General features: G+C 36.2%; 1 protein-coding gene across 6 annotated transcripts in view; it reads left to right on the top strand.

The window, feature by feature from the left end:
• The window catches only part of TEX15 (testis expressed 15, meiosis and synapsis associated), a 70,336-nt gene extending 51,372 nt beyond the window's left edge, over positions 1 to 18,964 (top strand). For 4 of the 6 annotated variants that reach the window (XM_055348360.2, XM_055348359.2, XM_055348362.2 and 1 more), the window contains 4 exons: positions 740 to 8,046; positions 10,079 to 10,137; positions 11,938 to 13,205; positions 18,608 to 18,964. In XM_055348360.2, the coding sequence (XP_055204335.2) occupies positions 740 to 8,046; positions 10,079 to 10,137; positions 11,938 to 13,205; positions 18,608 to 18,714 (8,741 nt within the window). In that variant the 3' untranslated portion in view covers positions 18,715 to 18,964. Of the gene's footprint in view, positions 1 to 739; positions 8,047 to 10,078; positions 10,138 to 11,937; positions 13,206 to 16,674; positions 18,577 to 18,607 lie in introns of those variants that run through there. The other 2 variants (XR_008667712.2, XM_055348361.2) reach the window with 2 other exon arrangements.
• Positions 18,965 to 20,063: the final 1,099 nt, after the last annotated feature.

Below are 20,063 nucleotides of genomic sequence, written 5' to 3'. Positions count from 1 at the left end.
GTAGATAGAGGGAGATTATTTTGCCTTCTTATATGTACATGCTATTATTAAACATCTGAATATAGAAAATTAATATAAGAGAGCTGTTATCTATTGGGAAAATGTTTTTATTCCTATTTAGTTTTATTCTTCCCCACCTCTGCCCCCGGCCCCCGAGATGGAGTCTTGCTCTGTTGCCCAGGCTGGAGTGCAGTGGCGCGATCTCGGCTCACTGCAACCTCCACCTCCCAGGTTCAAGCAATTCTCCTACCTCAGCCTCCTGAGTAGCTGGGATTACAGGTGCCCACCACCACACCTGGCTAATTTTTTTTTTTTTTAATTTTAGCAGGGTTTCACCCTGTTGGCCAGGCTGGTCTCGAACTCCTGACCTCATGATCTGTCCACCTTGGCTTCTCAAAGTAATGGAATTATAAGCGTGAGCCACCGTGCCCAGCCGCCATTTAGTTTTTTTCTATTATTTGTCATTTTTTTTCTATTATTTGTCAGAATTAAACTTTTATGGCAAATACTCTTTATTAAGGTTTCTAGACTAGGAGAATTTCATGCTACGTCATTTATATTTTATTTATTTGTTAATCATCCCCTTCTCTCTTTGCTTTTTCCGTTGAAAACACATTTTAATCATCATTAGGTTATTAGCTGAACTTTCAATTAAAATTACTGGGCACAATGTACCTGTATTAATAGTTGTCTATAGAAACACTTTTTTTCAAATTTGTCTTCCTTATTATTTCCACAGAAAGGACATGCTCTCTGAATAACTGTACAGTGGCCAAAAGAATTGGAAAAGGAAAAGATGCTACTGTCACCTTTGTGCGTTTCAAGAAACCTGTAGATCCATTTGTTCAAGAAAACTGTTTATGCAATGCACTAAATTCAGAGATAAATCCTTTCATCTCAAATATTTCTAACTCCTATGGAAATGTACAAAATGGAAACATTTCTATACCTGAAACATACAGTGGACAGACAGAGCACAATTTAGCAGAAATTAGAGACACTTCTCAAGTACTTGCACATGATTCAGACATTTCACTTATGCCCACTGATGCCAAAGAGAGTGTTAATGGTGACCTTTTGTTAAATTGGACAAGTCTTAAAAATATTTTAAGTGGTCTTAATGCTGCTTTTCCTCTTCACAACAAGACTGGCTCAAGCACAGTCACTACTTCAAAATCCATCAAAGACCCAAGACTGATGAGGAGAGAAGAAAGTATGGGAGAACAGAGTAGTACTGCAGGCTTAAATGAGATTTTGCAATTTGAGAAGAGTTCAGATAATGTTAATTCAGAAATAAAATCGACACCATCTAATTCTGCCTCCTCCTCAGAAGTTGTCCCTGGTGATCACGCTGTTCTTACTAATGGTTTGGATACCCCTTGCTTTAAAACTTCTGTTAATGATTCACAATCTGGGGCTCACAACATGGGCTCTGAGGGCTATGACTGTATACCTCCCAATAAAGTTACCATGGCAGGGCAATGTAAGGACCAAGGTAATTTTTCCTTCCCAATTTCTGTGTCAAATGTAGTGTCAGAGGTTGAGAACCAAAACCACAGTGAGGAGAAGGCTCAGAGAGCCCAACAGGAGTCCAGTAATGCTTATACAAAAGAGTACAGTAGTCACATTTTTCAGGACTCGCAGTCTTCTGATTTAAAAACCATTTATCAGACTGGTTGCCAAACGTCTACAGTTTTTCCACTCAAAAAGAAAGTAAGCATTGATGAATACCTTCAAAATACTGGAAAGATGAAAAACTTCGCTGACCTGGAAGACAGTTCCAAACATGAAGAAAAGCAAACTTCATGGAAAGAAATTGATAATGATTTCACTAATGAAACAAAAATCAGTCCAATAGATAATTACATTGTTTTGCACCAAGAATACAAAGAGAGTGAGAGTCATAATTCTTTTGGGAAAAGCTGTGATAAAATATTAATTACTCAAGAGTTAGAAATAACAAAATCTTCTACATCTACCATAAAGGATAAGGATGAACTAGATCATCTAGCATTGGAATGGCAAATTACTCCAAGTTTTGAGAGCCTGTCACAAAAGCATCCTCAGCACTCTGTGGAGTATGAGGGTAACATTCATACAAGTTTAGCCATTGCTCAAAAGCTAATGGAACTGAAATTGGGGAAAATAAATCAAAATTATGCTAGCATTATAACTGAAGCTTTCCCGAAACCAAAAGACATACCCCAGGCCAAAGAAATGTTCACTGATACAGTTATTTCATCTTATAACATAGAAACAGCTCATGACAGTTCAAATTGCAGCATAACTAGAGAGCATATATGTGTCCATAGGAAAAATGAAAATGAACCAGTGACATTAGAGAACATTCAGAGAGACTATAAAGAAACTGCTTATGTTGAAAATAGGGGTCAGGATCACAATCTGTTCTGTAACTCACAGTTAAGCAATGATATATGCCTGAATGTTAATTTCAAAAAACAAACAGATAAAGAAAACCAAAATGAGGCTAAAGAGAATAGTGCTTCATGTGTAGAAAACAACATAGAGAACATATATGGAGACAAAAAGCAGGATTCTCATACAAACGAAAATTTCAGCAATATAGATGAAAAGGAGGACAAAAATTACCACAATATAGAAATTTTGAGTTCTGAAGAATTTTCTACTACATTTAACTTGATTTGCAGAGAAAAATATGTGTCAGCAGCAACTGCATTATTAGAGAGTGAAGAAGATACCATTAGTGCCGTGAAACAAAAAGATACTGAAAATACTGGAAGAAGTGTAGAGCATTTGGCTTCCACAACATTTCCCAAAACTGCAAGTTCTTCAGTGTGTGTAGCCTCAAATGCTGCAATACAGATAGCTAGTGCTGCTATGCCTGCATTAAGCCTAAATAATGACGATCACCAGATATACCAGTTTAAAGAAACTTGTTCTTCTGAAAGTCCAGATTTTGGTTTGTTAGTAAAACATAGGGTTTCTGATTGTGAAATTGATACGGATAAAAATAAATCACAAGAATCATTTCATCAATCAATAAATGAGAACTTAGTTCTTCAAAGCATTGAATTGGAAAGTGAAATTGAAATAGAATTAGAAGATTGTGATGATGCTTTTATATTTCAACAAGATACACATAGCCATGAAAACATGCTTTGTGAAGAATTTGTGACCTCATATAAGGCTCTGAAGTCTCGTATCAGTTGGGAAGGTCTGTTAGCACTTGATAACAGGGAGATGGAAGTTTTGGAAAGCACCACAGGAAGGGAGAATAGTGATCAGCATTATTCTAAGGAAAGTAACTATTTTTATTCCTCTACGCAAAACAATGAAACAGAACTTACCAGCCCAATTTTACTTCCAGATCTACAAATTAAAATTACTAATATATTTAGGCCAGGATTCAGCCCGACAGCTGACTCCCTTGCATTGAAAGATAATTTTTGCACACATGTAACTGAAGCCACAAAACCGGAAATAAATAAGGAAGATGGAGAAATTCTAGGATTTGACATTTATTCCCAGCCTTTTGGTGAAAATGCAGATTATCCATGTGAAGATAAAGTTGATAATATAAGGCAACAATCAGGGCCAGTGAGTAACTCTGAAATCTCCCTTTCTTTTGACTTGAGTCGTAATACAGATGTGAATCATACGTCTGAAAATCAGAACAGTGAATCTTTGTTTACTGAAACTTCTAACGTCACAACAATAGATGATGGAAGCAGATGTTTCTTTACAAAATCAAAAACTGACTATAATGATACCAAAAATAAAAAGGAGGTAGAATCAAGAATTAGCAAAAGGAAGCTACATACGTCTTCCAGGGATCAGAACATACCACATAAAGATTTAAGACGACATAAAATTTATGGGAGAAAGAGGAGGCTAACCAGTCAAGACTCGTCTGAGTGTTTTTCTTCATTATCCCAAGGACGAATTAAAACATTTTCACAGTCAGAAAAGCACATTAAGAGTGTCCTAAATATCCTAAGTGATGAAGCATCTTTATGTAAAAGCAAATGTCTTTCCAGAAAACTAGACAAAGCAGTTGTTCACTTAAAAAAAGCTCATAGAAGAGTTCACACATCTTTGCAGCTTATAACTAAAGTAGGAGAAGAAAGAAAGGGCCCATTACCAAAATCATATGCAATAATATGCAATAATTTCTGGGAAAGTTGTGACCTTCAAGGTTATAGTTCTGTGTCTCAAAGAAAATATTATTCTACTAAGCGTTTTTTGTCAAAAAGAAAATATGACAAACGGAGAAAGAAAAGAGCTCCAAAAGCTGATATTTCTAAATCATTAACCCATGTGTCAAAGCACAAGTCTTATAAAACAAGTGGAGAGAAAAAATGCCTTTCTAGGAAAAGTATGGCTAGCAGTGTCTCAAAAAGTCACCCCACCAGTCACATGGGAGAATTTTGTAATCAAGAACATCCTGAATCACAGTTGCCTGTATCCTCCACATCCCAAAGTACAAGTCAGTCAGTTTATTATAATAGCAGTGTAAGCAATCCAAGTTTATCAGAAGAACATCAGCCCTTTTCTGGAAAAACTGGATGTCTGTTTTCCCCAGACCACTCAGATGAGAAACTAATAGAAAAAGAAAATCAAATTGATACAGAGTTTTTATCTAGCACTAGTAAATATGAAAAGCTTGAAAAACATTCAGCAAATCATAATGTTAAAGATGCAACTAAAGAAAACAGTTGTGAGGCTAATGAAGTAATAAATGAAAGTAATTCTGTATCTTTAAGTTGCATAAAAGAAAACATAAATTATAGTACAGGCAACGATTATCATGCAACTTGCGTAGGTCACACAAAGGCGAAAACTGACGTACTTATATCAGTCTTAGATTCAAATGTGAAGCACTTTTTAAATGATCTCTACCAACAAGGTAACCTTATTTTATCTGATTGTAAAAGAAACCTGGAAGTAAAGTGGACAGATCCTATTGAGAGACCCAAACAAAGCATTATTACAGGAAACTTCCTTATGGGCCCATTAAACCTAACTTTGATAGCAAGTGAAAAGTACAGTATTCCTCAGTTATCAGCCGCTGCAGTGACAGATAGTGAGGGAGAATCTTCAAAATCTTACTTGGATAAGCAGAGAATTCTTACTGTAGATTCTTTTGCAGAATCCAGTGCTGTACCACACTGTGAGCAGAGCTGTAGAGAAAAAGAGCTTCTAAAGACAGAACAGTGCTCTTCAGGTAATTGCCTCCATACAGATGGGAATGAAACAAATGTCACTGAGAATTATGAGTTGGATGTAGCATCAGGAACTGAAGAAAATAAAAGTTATGGGGAAAATATAGTGGAATTATCTTCCAGTGATAGTTCTCTGCTTTTAAAAGATAATGTAAAAGGCTCCTCTTCAGAAACATGTATTGTGAGGAAAGACACTGAGGACAGAATAACGTGGAAAGTTAAACAAGCGGAAAAAGCAAAAGATTCTGTTTACAAAAGAAGCATGACTGAAGGATCAACTGTTAATACTGAGTACAAAAATCAAAAGAATCAGATCTCAGAAGAATCCTGCTTAAATGAGAAAATTATTACAGCTAACTTGATTGATTCCCATCTGAGCACTAAAAATACTACCACTGAGTCAGTCCCTTTGAAGAACACAGTTTCTAATCCGCTTGACAAAAGAGAGAAGAAGGGGGAAATTAAAGTTAGTAATGACTCGCAGTCTGACTTGACATTACGTTCAGAAATAGCCTATATTTCCAAACCAGGAATTCTAGGAGTTAGTCATACGCCTATTTTACCTGCCCACTCTGAAACCTGTAAAGTCCCTACTCTTCTGAAGAAACCTGCATCATACGTGAGTGAATTTAAAGAAAAACATTGCTCAGCTAATCATACGGCCCTTATAGCTAATCTATCTCAAATTTTGCAGAGGGCAGATGAAGCATCATCTTTGCAGATTCTACAGGAAGAAACTAAGGTTTGTCTAAATATTCTCCCTTTATTTGTGGAAGCTTTTGAAAGAAAGCAAGAATGTTCAGTTGAACAAATCCTGATTTCAAGAGAACTGTTGGTAGACCAAAACCTGTGGAATAATTGCAAACACACATTAAAACCATGTGCTGTTGACACTTTGGTAGAACTTCAAATGATGATGGAAACAATTCAATTCATTGAAAACAAAAAAAGGCACTTAGAAGGTGAACCAACATTCCGAAGCTTGCTTTGGTATGATGAAACACTGTATGCTGAGCTTCTTGGAAAACCACGTGGATTTCAACAGCAGTCTAATTTCTATCCTGGTTTCCAAGGAAGATTAAAATATAATGCATTTTGTGAGTTACAGACTTACCATGATCAATTAGTTGAATTGCTTGAAGAAACAAAAAGGGAAAAGAATTCATACTATGTATTCTTAAAGTACAAACGACAGGTTAATGAATGTGAAGCCATAATGGAGCATTGTTCCGATTGCTTTGATTTTTCTCTTTCTGTTCCATTTACCTGTGGAGTTAACTTTGGAGATAGTTTAGAAGACCTGGAAATCTTAAGAAAAAGTACTTTAAAGTTGATCAATGTATGTGGGGACTCTCCTAAAGTTCATTCGTATCCAGGAAAACAGGACCATCTGTGGATTATCATAGAAATGATCTCCTCAAAGGTTAATTTTATTAAGAACAACGAGGCAGTACGTGTTAAAATATCTCTTTATGGTCTGGAACATATCTTTTTTGATGCTGCAAAAAATCTTGTTTGGAAAGAGAGAACACAATCCTTCAGCAAAAAATACTCACAAAAGAAGGACGAAGAAAGGCTACTCAGAGTGAATAAATGTGCCTTTTCTAAGTTGCAGAAGATATATGATACTTTGTCTAAAGATTTAAACAATGAACTAATTTCCCCTATTGGGCTTGAGGAGGATACTATAATTGCTTCCAGAAAGTCAGATCATCCAATAAACGAAGCAACAATTAGCATAGAAAATTCTAAATTTAACAGTAATTTGCTTGCACACCCAGATATTTGTTGTATTAGTGAGATATTGGATCAAGCTGAATTTGCAGACCTTAAAAAATTACAGGATCTCACCTTGAGATGTACAGATCACTTAGAAATTTTAAAAAAATACTTTCAGATGCTACAAGATAATAACATGGATAATATTTTTATCACAGAAGAAAATGTTTTAGACATGGTGATAAACCACAGCCATGAGGCTATCATTTTAAAGCCTGAAGCTATTGAAATGTATATTGAAATCGTCATGGTCTCAGAAACAATTCACTTTCTTAAAAACTCAATAGCAAAGAAACTAGACAAACAGAGGTTTCGAGGTATGCTTTGGTTTGATTTGTCACTTCTTCCTGAGCTGGTTCAGTGCCAAGAAAAAATGGCTTCTTTTTCATTTCTTAAAGATAACTCAACAGATGTTTGCCTTTGGAAAGCGATAGAGACTGCTATTTCCGAACTTAAGAAAGATCTGGATATTATCTGCAAATATAATGAAGCTGTTAATTGCTCATATGCTATTCATTTGCTCTCAAGAGAACTTCAAGAACTTTCAGAAATAAAAAAGCTTCTGAAGAAGTCCAAGTATTTTATTTCCACATATATTGACTTTGTGCCATATATAGCATCCATAAATTATGGAAGCACTCTGACAGAGTTAGAATACAACTACAATCAATTTTCTACACTGCTGAAGAATGTAATGTCTGCCCCTAGGAAAGATTTAGGAAAAATGGCCCACATTAGGAAAGTCATGAAAACGATTGAACATATGAAGATTATATGTACTAAAAATGCTGAACTGACCATTTCCTTTTTCCTATGCCAAATGCTGTATAACAGAAGGAAGATTTTACAGCTGAAGAGAAAAGAAAAAATGAATATTCATACTGTAAAACCTGGGGAAAATAACAATAAATTTAGTATTTCTACGATGTTGCCCGCAGTATCAGAGTGCATAAACAAAAACATCTCAAATTCCTCTAAAAAACGACCGAGCACTGTAGACAAATGTGAAGACTCCCAGGAACAACAGCAAGATGATACTATTTCCAGTTGTAAAAAGCTAAAGGTATGTATGTTTTAAAACAAAACTTTTATAAGTATTCTTTTTGAAGACAAGTCTACTCATAAGCAAACAAGTAGTTTGCAGAATTCTAAAATTTAATGGTAAATTGTCTGGCAAAATGAATTTACTAACTATAATATTGATTTAAACAATTCATATTATCTATAAAATGATACATAAATTATATGCATAGGTGATACCTTGCAAATGTCTACTTTTTAAACGTAAATGTTTTAACTTAGAAAACATTTTTTGGAAGGACGTGGATTTTAAAACCTTCTTAAGAAGGAGTTCAATATTATGAACACTGAATGAGTGACCAATATTTATTGAGTAGCTTTTCTGTATAACAAGCCTATGCCCAGTGTAGTGAATATTAAAAAGTGGCTAACGAAGCCTGTCTTCTTGACCATTATCATCCCAATGGAGAAATAGGACAGATATTTTTCAAGAGATAATTATCAAGGAGTTAAAAGTCCTATATTAAATACATTTTAACAAATTGTCTAAAGCATTTAATATGTACTTGGCACTGATTTATTTTATACACAACACCTTATGATGTATTTCCTATTATCTTACTTAAAGATAAGGAAAGTGGGACACAGAGGAAATGACTATCCCGGGGTCACAGAGTTTAGTAAATGGGAGCACCCAGATCTAAACCAGGCAGTCTGGCCTCCAGAGCCCTTATTGACAGTTGTCTCAGCACTGCTCTAAGAGGTTTCCGTTACAGCTGTTCAAGACTTCTTAGTTCAGAAGTTTAGAAAAGAAAACTATATGCAGCTGGGTGCGATAGCTCACGCCTGTAATCCCGGCACTTTGGGAGGCCAAGGTGGGCAGACTGCTTGAGTCCAGGAGTTCAAGACCAGCCTGGGCAACATGGTGAGACCTCATCTCCACTAAAAATAACAAAAAATTAGCCGGACATGGTGACATACACTTGTAGTTCCAACTACTTGGAAGGTTGAAGCAAGAGGATTGCCTGAGCACAGGGGCGGAGGTTGCAGTGAGCCAGGATTACACCACTGTACTCCAAGCTGGGAGGACAGAGTAAGACTCTGTTTCAAAAAAATTTTTATATCTAATTTTTAAATTAAGTCTGGAACAATTTAACTTAGTGGGTAAGAATAATCTATGGATGGAGAAGGTTATTTCAGATTATGGAATATCTTAAATTAGACCTAAGGAGTTTGACCTTCATTCTGTACACATCGAAGTGTACTGTCATATGAAATTCGTTTTTCTAATGATTTAACAGATAGATTCTGAGTGTATAAGTCATATATGTCTTCTATAGAAGTATATATAGTAGTAAGTAGTAGTACTGTATACAATACTACTTACAGTAATAAGTCAGCCATGGCTTAGAAAAAGGTGTTAGAAAGGAAAATTCATACTGACAGATATGACTTAAAGAATCGATGGGGCTTAGCAACTGGTTTACAAGAAAGGACATAAAAGAGGGAGGGAACAGTCATAAATGGACTTCAAGATTAGTTTTAAGGGCCAGGTGCGGTGGCTCGTGCCTGTAATCCCAGCACTTTGGGAGGCTGAGGCAGGTGGATCATCTGAGATCAGGAGTTCGAGACCAGCCTGACCAACATAGTGAATCCCCATCTCTACTAAAAATACAAATATCAGCTGGGTGTGGTGGTGAGCCCTTTAGTCCCAGCTACTCTGGAGGCTGAGGCAGGAGAATCGCTTGCACCCAGTAGGCGGAGGTTGCAGTGAGCCAATATCGCATCACTGCACTTCAGCCTGGGTGACAGAATGAGACTCCATCTCAAAAAAAAAAAAAAGATGTGAGGATAAGAAGAATGTTACAAATTTATTTTTTTTAAAGTTGCTCCGAACATATATGAAATATGGGAAGTCTAGGAGAGTCACTGCTTTCTGCAGGGAGGTGATAATTAGTTTAACTTTAGATGATGGCAGAACAAGCAATTACAAATATCTAATATTGAAATAATAATTATTTTTATTATAGTTTGTCATCACTAATGAAGATTTTCTTTGTATCTTTTAAACACAGGTAGACATGAAAGATGTCACAAAAATCAACAGAGAAAAGGCAACATTCAAGCATCCAAGGTAGGAGTTCCCATCAGCCCTATGTGGAAAAAATATTGAACAAAATTGGGCAAATACTAAACAACTAGAATAACACAATTATTTATATAATGTCATTGGATCATACATGTAACTTAGGGGATGAGAATAAGCTAAGGAAAAAGAAATTTGTTTGAAATTATACAGTTTCTTAAATTCAGCCTAAGGAGTTTGAACTTCATTCTGTAAGTATTAAAGGCTAAAGTTATGTGAAATTTGCTTTCTCAGTGATGTAAACGTTAAGAATATTCTGAGTATAGTTAGAAGTAAGTCAGCCAAGGCTTAGAAAAGGGTGATTGTTTCACAGAATAAGAAAGAAAAATTTATATCTTTATAAGATACGATACAATACATAAAGAATTGATGGGGCTTAGTAAGTGGTTTACCAAAAAAAGACTTCTAAAATCAAAAAGGGACTTTTAAAAATAGGACAAGTGATAAGATTACTTTTTTTTTAACTTGTGCATTTTGAAGAACGGCAAATTTCAAAACTGGCATTTTAATGAGAACCTACAGTCATCAATTCCCATACGATACTTTGAGCTCTCAGAAAGTATAATTTTGATTTTATTGCATTTCTGGTGATGTTTCAGTGAGGCTGAATTCAGTGAAATATTTGGCTTTTAGTTTTTTCAGTGGGATATGTGAATTCCAGGCCAAAGAAGAATTTCTCTTGACTACAGAGAAATAGTACTACTTTTCCCTTCTCAACATAATATTTCCTCATACAATTTAAGAATTTCATAAAGCACCAAAAAATCTAATTACTGGCTGAGTGTGGTGGCTCATGCCTGTAATCCCTGCACTTTGGGAGGCCAAGGCGGGCGGATCACCTGAGGTCAGGAGATGGAGACCAGCCTGACCAACATGGTGAAACCCTATCTCTACTAAAAATATAGAAACTAGCCGGGCATAGTGGCAGGCGCCTGTAGTCCCAGCTACTTGGGAGGCTGAGGCAGGAGAATCATTTGAACTCGGGAGGCGGAGGTTGCAGTGAGCCGAGATGGTGCTGCTGCACTCCAGCCTGGGCAACAGAGTGAGACTCTTGTGTCAAAAAAAAATTCATATATATATATATATATATATATATATGTTTTTATATATACACACATACACATATGTGTGTATATATATGTGTGTGTATATATATATGTAATTACCTCAGGGACCTATATTAACTGTCTGGCTCTAGACAATTCCCATTTGGATGCTTCTCTCAGCTGCTTGAGACTGTCCGAATTTAGCTAATAATTTCAAGGCTACTAAATTGGGCAAGACATTTTGGAGATCTGCTTTTCCTATTCTCAAAGATGAACAGACAAAAACGTATTAGTCTGTTATAACAGAGAGGGAAGAAATCTTTGGTGGGAAGGCAGGGGTTACAGCTGGTAGTTTACCAGTTATTTTTAGCTGTTTACAAGTAATGAAGATCATCAGGCAGGAGGCATATGAATTAAAAAACTGTACTGAACAATTGACTAGTGATAGTTTTCTACTTTTAAAAGCCTCCATTAGAAAATGTCTAATGCACAAAATAGTTTATTACAATATTGGAAATATATTTAAAATGTAGAGCATATCATCTTCAGTAGGAGAAGTATCTAAATCCAAACCACGGCAGTCAAACTAGGAAAATGTTAACTTGAATAGTGCCAATAGAATGGGAAAACGTAAAGCTTAAGAACTCTTCTCCTGGATAAAAATTTCAAATATATATTTCCATTAAAATTTTATGACCCTATATATTTAAATTCATTTTTATGTATGTGTTGCACCTAATAGGACTACAGGATCTCATCCCCAAAGCGAAAACAAAATAGTACCAAGTTCATGTGACAGTCTGAAAAGAAATCATTTAACGCCAAAAAAGGTTGAAATGCAAAGATCACTACCTGGCTCACTTTTACCCTTAGAGAACCCAAAAGACACTTGCGCATCAAAGTCGGAAAGCAAAATAGACTTAACTGTTTCATCTGATGCTCCAGACCACTTCAGTGGACAACAGGAAAATTTAAACAGCATGAAGAAAAGAAATGTGAACTTTAGTGCTGCTGAAACAAAAAGTGATAAGAAAGATTGTGCTGCTTTTGCAATTTGTGACCAAAAAAGTGTACATGGCACATTTTCACCAGACCATGAGACACTTTTGCAGAAATTTCTTAAAAATTCCCCAGATCCCACCCAAAAATCCTGCCTTTCTGATATAAACCCAGAAACTGATGTTTCTCTTGTGCCTGATGCGTCGGTGCTCTCAAAGCCAATTTTCTGTTTTGTGAAAGATGTCCATCCTGATCTAGAAATGAATGACACAGTCTTTGAACTTCAAGATAATGATATAGTAAATTCATCTATTAAAAATTCCTCATGCATGACTTCTCCAGAACCCATCTGTATCCAGAACAAAATTCCTACTCTGCAGATAAACAAACTACAGCCTGCAGAAACTGAGTCAGAGGACAAATACATGAAGGATACATTGAATCCCAATACTGTGCATACTTTTGGAGCATCTGGGCATATAACCCTTAATGTGAATCAAGGAGCAGAGTACTCTCTTTCTGAACAACAGAATGACGAAAATTCAAAAGTCCTAACGCAGAATGCTGCCACATATTGGAATGAACTTCCACAGTCTGCATGTAACCCAACATATAATTCTTCTGAGCATTTATTTGGAACTTCATATCCATACTCTGCTTGGTGTGTTTATCATTACAGCAGCAGCAATGGCAATGCCATTACCCAGACATACCAAGGGATAACATCATATGAAGTACAGCCATCTCCTTCTGGGCTGTTGACCACAGTTGCAAGTACTGCCCAGGGCACACATTCTAATCTTCTGTACTCTCAATATTTTACTTATTTTGCTGGGGAGCCACAAGCAAATGGCTTTGTGCCAGTGAATGGGTATTTTCAATCTCAAATACCTGCTTCTAATTTTCAGCAGCCAATTTTTTCACAATATGCTTCTCATCAGCCATTACCACAAGCTACATACCCTTACCTTCCTAATCGATTTGTGCCTCCAGAAGTTCCTTGGGTTTATGGTGAGTTTCACATTTTAATGCCTGCTTTATTGAGTTGTTACATTTAACTGTGTCCATTTATGTAAGTGAAATTCACAGTAAGTGATGAGTTAGAGGGAAAGAGAGCAGTCATTTTTCTGTACAGATTTGTAGAATTGCCCATGGATTGGGCAGAGAGGGTGGAAATCTAGTCAAAAATTCAAGAAAAAAAACTGTCAGTATCACTAATGTGTCCTTGACATGTTTGTTCTTCAATAAAACCCAACAGTAGGGAATAGTTAAGTAACTTATAGTTAATCGATACAGTGGGGCTGGGCGTGGTGGCTCACACCTGTAATCCCAGCACTTTGGGAGGCCGGGGGGCGGGGGGGCAGATCACGAGATCAGGAGTTCGAGACTAGCCTGGCCAACATAGTGAAACCCCATCTCTACTAAAAATACAAAAATTAGCTGGGCATGGTGGCGCACACCTGTAGTCCCAGCTACCCAGGAGGCTGAGGAAAGAGAATCGCTTGAATTCAGGAGGCAGAGGTTGTGGTGAGTGGAGATCCGCCACTGCACTCCAGCCTGGGTGATAGAACAAGACTCGACCTCAAAAAAAACAAAACAAAACAAAAAACGATACAGTGAAATGTGACACAACCATTAAAGGGTTTTTAATGACCTTTTTTAAAACTATATCATGTAAACTTACCTACATAAATATGGAAATAGATAGAAATACTGAAATAAAATATACCAACATTTTAATTTGTCTATCTTCAGGTAAAAACTTTGGGGTGTATAGAGAATTTTTTCTTGCGTTTTCTAGATTATCTACTGTGAAACATACATTATTTTGCTAATTAGAGGAAAAACAGAGTAAACTAAAGTGGGAAAATAAATTTCAATTAGACAAAACAACCCTTCTGTTTCTCTCAGTTATCTAATACGGTATCTTGGTGTAAGTGAATAGAGTTAATTAAAATGTATTGGTAGAAGAACTTGATAGTTTGCTCTGTAACATGAAATTGTTTCTTTCTAAAATGCTTAATTCTACTTGTAAAATAGCATGATTAGAATATAGGTGTTTAATGAAATTGAAATACGCATTTATCAGAGTTAAAGCAAAATATAAAAACAATTATCCTGCAGAAAAAGTTACCCTAACAACCAAATATTCTACCATTGGAAATAAAATGTACTTTAAATAAAAATAACCATCTTTTAATATACAGAGAAATGCAAGATAATTCTTTTTTAAGGCAGGGTCTCATTCTGTCGCCTAGACTGGAGTCCAGTGGCACATTCATAGCTTATTGAAACCTCAAACTCCTGGGCTCAAGCTGTCCTCCCATTTCAGCATCCCAAGTAACTGGAACTACAGGCATGCATCACTATGTCCAGCTAATTATTTTTAATAATTTTTAATTTTAATTTTTATTATTTTTAATTTTTAGTAGAGGCTGAGCACCTGTAATCCCAGCACTTTGGGAGGTGGAGGTGGGCAGCTCACTTGAGGCAAAACATGGCGAAACCCTGGTATCTACTAAAAATACAAAAATTAGCTGGGAGTGGTAGTACACACCTGTAATCCCAGCTACTCAGGAAGGTGAGGCATGAGAGTCACTTGAACCCGGGAGGCAGAGGTTGCAGTGAGCCGAGATGGCGCCACTGCACTCCAGCCTGTGTGACAGGAAGACCCAGTCCCAAAAAATATATATATATTAGTAGAGATGAGGTCTTACTGTGTTGCCTAGGGTGGTCTCGGACTCCTGGCCTCAAGTGATCCTCCTGCCCCTGCCTTCCAAAGTGTGGGATTATAGGTGTGAGGCATCAGGCCCAGAGAATTTCTTTTAAAAAGTTTCTAAGCCCTGGATATTGTTACAAATTGATATGTAGAAAAAATTGAGAGGCCGTAGGCCATAGGTCTGAATTGGGCAAGAAGCAGCCTATTGACATAGTTCTGTTTCTAACTGAGAAATCTGATCACATCAGCACCTCTGCTTTGGAGTTATATCACTGATTCACTATAACCTACTGGATAAAATTCAAATACTTTAGCCTGGAATGCAGAGCCCTTCACAGTCCTCTATGTCCAACGTCATCTGCCACCACTTCCACCTCTGCATTCAAGCCACGTTGAACAACTTAATGTTCTCCCATAGGACCATAGAACAATCTCTCTCGTACTTCTGTAGTACTTTTTGTGTGCTTTTCTCACATAAGGTATGTGAGTATTAGGTGGTATTGTAATAATCTCTGTATCTTTTCCTTTCTTCCCTGCCTCAGTAAATGACTTTACACAGGGCTAGAAATTTTTCACCTGAGAACATAAGGAAAACGATAAAAGAGGGGAAAAAAGGCTGGGCGCAGTAGCTCACGCCTGTAATCCCAGCACTCTGGGAGGCCAAGGCAGGCAGATCACTTGAGGTCAGGAGTTTGAGACCAGCCTGGACAACATGGCGCAACCCTATCTCTCCTAAAAATACAAAATTAGCCAGGTGTGGTGGCACATGCCTGTAATCCCAGCTACATGGGAGGCTGAGGCAGCAGAATGGCTTGGATTTGGGAGGCGGAGGTTGCAGTGAGCCGAGATCACGCCACTGCACTCCATACTGGGTGACAGGGTGAAACTCCGTCTCAAAAAAATAATAAAAGGGGAAAAAGAAAGCACGAACAAAGTCCATGACTCTGCTTTTTCCTTTTTTATTAATTTGATATCATTGCTGATGCTGTAATGATAAACACCAAGCATAGTAGATGGGACAAACCTATGAATTAAAGTGGACACTTTAATTTCTGAGATAGGAAATCTTGATTGTAATTGTTTCAGAAGGGTTCTCATAGTTTGGGCTTTCTTTTGTTCTTAATAGTTAAGCTATTTGTGATATTAAAAAAGATAGCTCTGGAATCAAGTCCAGCTATCACTCTCAAATAATCTGTATTGTTACCTCCTTGGTTATATTAGTCCAATTAAAATAAAAGAAAAAGAAATAATCATTTACTTATATCCAAAAGTCACTCTAAAAAAAATTAAGGAGGCAATTGCAATGTTATAAGCACATCTTTGAGTTATCATGAGTGTAAATAATCCACAGAAATCACCTCTCACACTTACAGGAACTGCATTCTTAAAAATGTGAAAATCTCTTGGACCCATTTGTCACTATATTGTTCGTGGTGCTTGTATTCAACACCAGAAAATGGAACTAAAGGACAGTGCTTGAGTGAGCCCTGTGTCCAGCCACATTATGTCCTTTATTACATTTAATTTCACAGGATACCTTAGAGAGATGCAGAGGTGCTGTTCTTTTACAGATGAGGAAACCACTCCTCAGAGAGCCTTAAATTAACTTTCATAGGATCTGATGACCCTATGGCTACTTAAGGGCAAATAAGCACTTTGATCTCTTTAGCTGTAATTTAAACTCAGGTTCTTTCCACTATAGTATCATGTATCATTAGTCTAAATTATTTATTTAAATCTTTGTGGTGTTTTTTCTTCCAGCTCCATGGCACCAAGAATCCTTTCATCCAGGACACAGAAAATAGTCTTCTGTCTATTGAAATAAGACATAACAAGTTTTTCCAAATGTTTTTTACTTATATATTTTTTAACATTTAGCGATTTTTAATGTTTGTAAATGTGGTAGGAAATATAAATCATATGGTCCTTTGTAAAATATACAAATAATCTAACACATATCATATAGGACATCAATTTCTAACATCTGATATACCAGAATTATTTCCATGCAATTATAAGGGGAGGGTAATATGATCAAGGTTAAGCAATAGTGGTAAAATCTTTAAAACTAGATTCTTGCTTCTGATATGTTTCAATACATTGTTGATGGCATTGTGCCATTTGAGCTGAAAGCAGGATTTTTTTTCATTAGTCATCAAACCAAGAATTTTATAATTCTTGACACTTTATTATATAATTTACAATTCTATGCCAGATATGGCAAATTTCTTCAATTTCAGTATTTTATAGTTTCTACTTGTAAAATATTTTTAATAAGAAAAATTGGTTTGCATAATCTCAGTGTTTCCTTGAGTAGAGATGTTTTAAATTTTTATGTTGGAAGCAATTGTAGTTAATTATATTGGCAATGAAGCACTTTCAATGCCTTTTTCTACAAGAGCCATTTCCAGAAGATTATTTTGTTTTTGGATTTCACAATTTAAATAGTTATTTTAATGATTTTCTAGCAAATAATAGAGAATAATGTTTATGCTTATGCAGTTAGTCTTTATTACAGTAATTTAAACAATGTGGCACAAATATAGTTTTTTCATGCTCTTGTCATAGACTTTTCTTTTTAACCTTCTGCAAAAGTAAAAACTCTCTTAGTAATAATCATCGTAGGGCAACAGGATAGTATGTAACTGCAGTCTTGAGCTGTCTCTTTTCATGTATTACCTTTCTTGCTCAACAGCTATTCCTGTTTTCTGTAAGATCCTAGTCAGACAAAGCCCTCACAACTGGATAGACCTTTCTCAAGGGTTAGCCGTAAAATGTGACAAGAGAATTGGTTTGGCTGAATCGCAACAAATAACTAGCAAAGCTTCAATGTTTTTGCAAACTTTTTATGTAAGCAAACTTTTTGTGTTATCTGGCACAGGCCTTTGAAAAGACTATAATTCTACTTTGTTTAATGTAGAGTAACTAATCTTTCAATTTAGAAAGACAGTGAGAATCCCCAGGATAAGCCTCTTTATACTCACTTAAACCAACTGGGATGGAATTCAGAATACCTAAGCTGCTTCTTTAACATACAGATCTTTAAAAAGGGAAGGTCAAGCAAAGAACTGTAACCGAAAGAAATAAGAGATTTGAAAAGACGATAGAGTTAAAACAATATTTAAAAAACATTTCTGTTTGGTCCATGCAGTTTTATTTGAAAATATTCTGTCAAAATCAGAACTCCTGAACAACTTTGAAAGCAGTAATATTAACTGGTATTCAAAAATGAATAACATCCAAAAATGAATAACAGCCATTTGATTTATGTTTCCCTCAGTCATTTGGTTTATGTTTGGTTATGGCAAGATGTTACAGCATTTATTGTTAATACTACTACTAATATGTAAACCAAAAGTTAAATATTCTAGTTAAGGACTGTTTCTTCAAACAACTTTCAGATTCTGTTGACATTGTCTTTGTGATATTTTTATTTTATGGGTTTTAATTTCTCTTAAAGACTTACCTAAATATTCAGTTACATTTTTTAAAAATCTGTACTTGACAGAATATTAAAACATGGAATATTTTTGCTTCAAGTGTGTTTTTTGATTCTAAATATTAGAAGAAATTAAAACTGAGCAAATTTTATAAGGAAAAAAACCTGTTTGTAAATATTGTTAAAGAAGAATTATTTGAATAAACTGGATTCCTTCTAATTTCAGGGTTTTTTTCTTTTGTGTTTCTTGAATAGTAAGCATAAATATGGGCCAGGTGTGGTGGCTCACACCTGTAATCCCAGCACTTTGGGAGGCCGAAGCAGGCGGATCACCTGAGGTCAGGAGTTCGAGACCAGCCTGAGCAACATGACAAAACTCCATTTCTACCAAAAATACAAAAATCAGCCGGGAGTAGGGGCAGGCGCCTGTAATCCCAGCTACTCAGGAGGCTGAGGCAGGAGAATCACTTGAACCCGGGAGGCAGAGGTTGCCATGAGCCGAGGTCGTGCCACTGCACTCCAGTCTAGGCAACAGAACAAGACTATCTCAAAAAGAAAAAAAAAAAAAAAACGTAAATGTGAGTGGTCCTTGGTTTACACATACCCATTACATTAAAAACAATCCATGAGGAACTGACCTCATGAGTATTTTAGTTCATTTTCTGTTGCCGTAACAGAATATCACAGGCTGGGTAATTTGTAAAGACAAGAAATGTATTTGGCTCACAGTTCTTGAGCCTAGGATGTCCAAGATCTAGGGGGCTGCCTCTTGCGAGGGCATAAAATGGTGAGAGAGAGCAAGAGATTGAGCTCATCCTTTATAGGGAGGCACTGCCACAGACTAGCCCATTCCCACAATAACGACATTAATCTATTCATGAGGGCACAGCCCTCATGGCCTAATCACCTCTTAAAGGTCCCACCTGTCAACAATGTTGTCATTGGGGATTAACTTTCCAACGTAAGAACCTTAGGGGACACGTTCAAACCATAGCAATTAGATAACTAAATAAACTGCTGGAGCACCTTTTCCACTCCAGCTGTGTTTGCCTTCACCTCTATCCCTCTTTGCTGTCACTTTTAAAAACACATTACAGCCTGCGGTTTCATATGAAAAGCCAAAGTCCCTGCCCTCATATAGTTGTCATTCCAGTCAAGGGAGACAAGTAATACATACATAATTAAGTAATTTTGCATCATGAGAAGTGATATGTTAAAAAAATAAGTAATGGACTAGAGAATGGATGACACACAAGCTGAGATTCGTTGATGGCGTCTTTGACAAGGTAAGCATCCATGAACCTAGTAAAGTAGGAGGCTATGCCCCATTTTCCCAATAAGATTTCACCAAAACAATATTTTGGTAAGATTACACAAGTTTTTAGAGATATAGATGAAGTATTATGTCAGTTGTATGTTATATAAGAACATTGTAGAATATTTTTGCTTATGTTTTGTAGGATAATTTTATTGTCCTCTCATCCATCTTTGACATCAATCTCTTGGTCATCATTAGAGACTTCTTTAGCTCTCTGACCGTGTTTTCCAAAGCATGTCATCCTGTTATCAAAGTTTGAAATAATATCCTTTTTTTAAATGCATTTTAAAAATCTGTGTGTAAATACATGCAAAACTGCTATTAATTGAGGTCATTTCAAACTAATATCTTCCCCAAAGACATTACCTAGAGTAATGGCAGCATAAGGCTTCA

This window comes from Gorilla gorilla, chromosome 7 (assembly GCF_029281585.2).
Source record: "Gorilla gorilla gorilla isolate KB3781 chromosome 7, NHGRI_mGorGor1-v2.1_pri, whole genome shotgun sequence".
In the NCBI taxonomy this organism is placed as follows: Eukaryota; Metazoa; Chordata; class Mammalia; order Primates; family Hominidae; genus Gorilla; species Gorilla gorilla.
The sequence above is the reverse complement of the archived record's forward strand: the minus strand, read 5'-3'. Positions and strand labels throughout refer to the sequence as shown.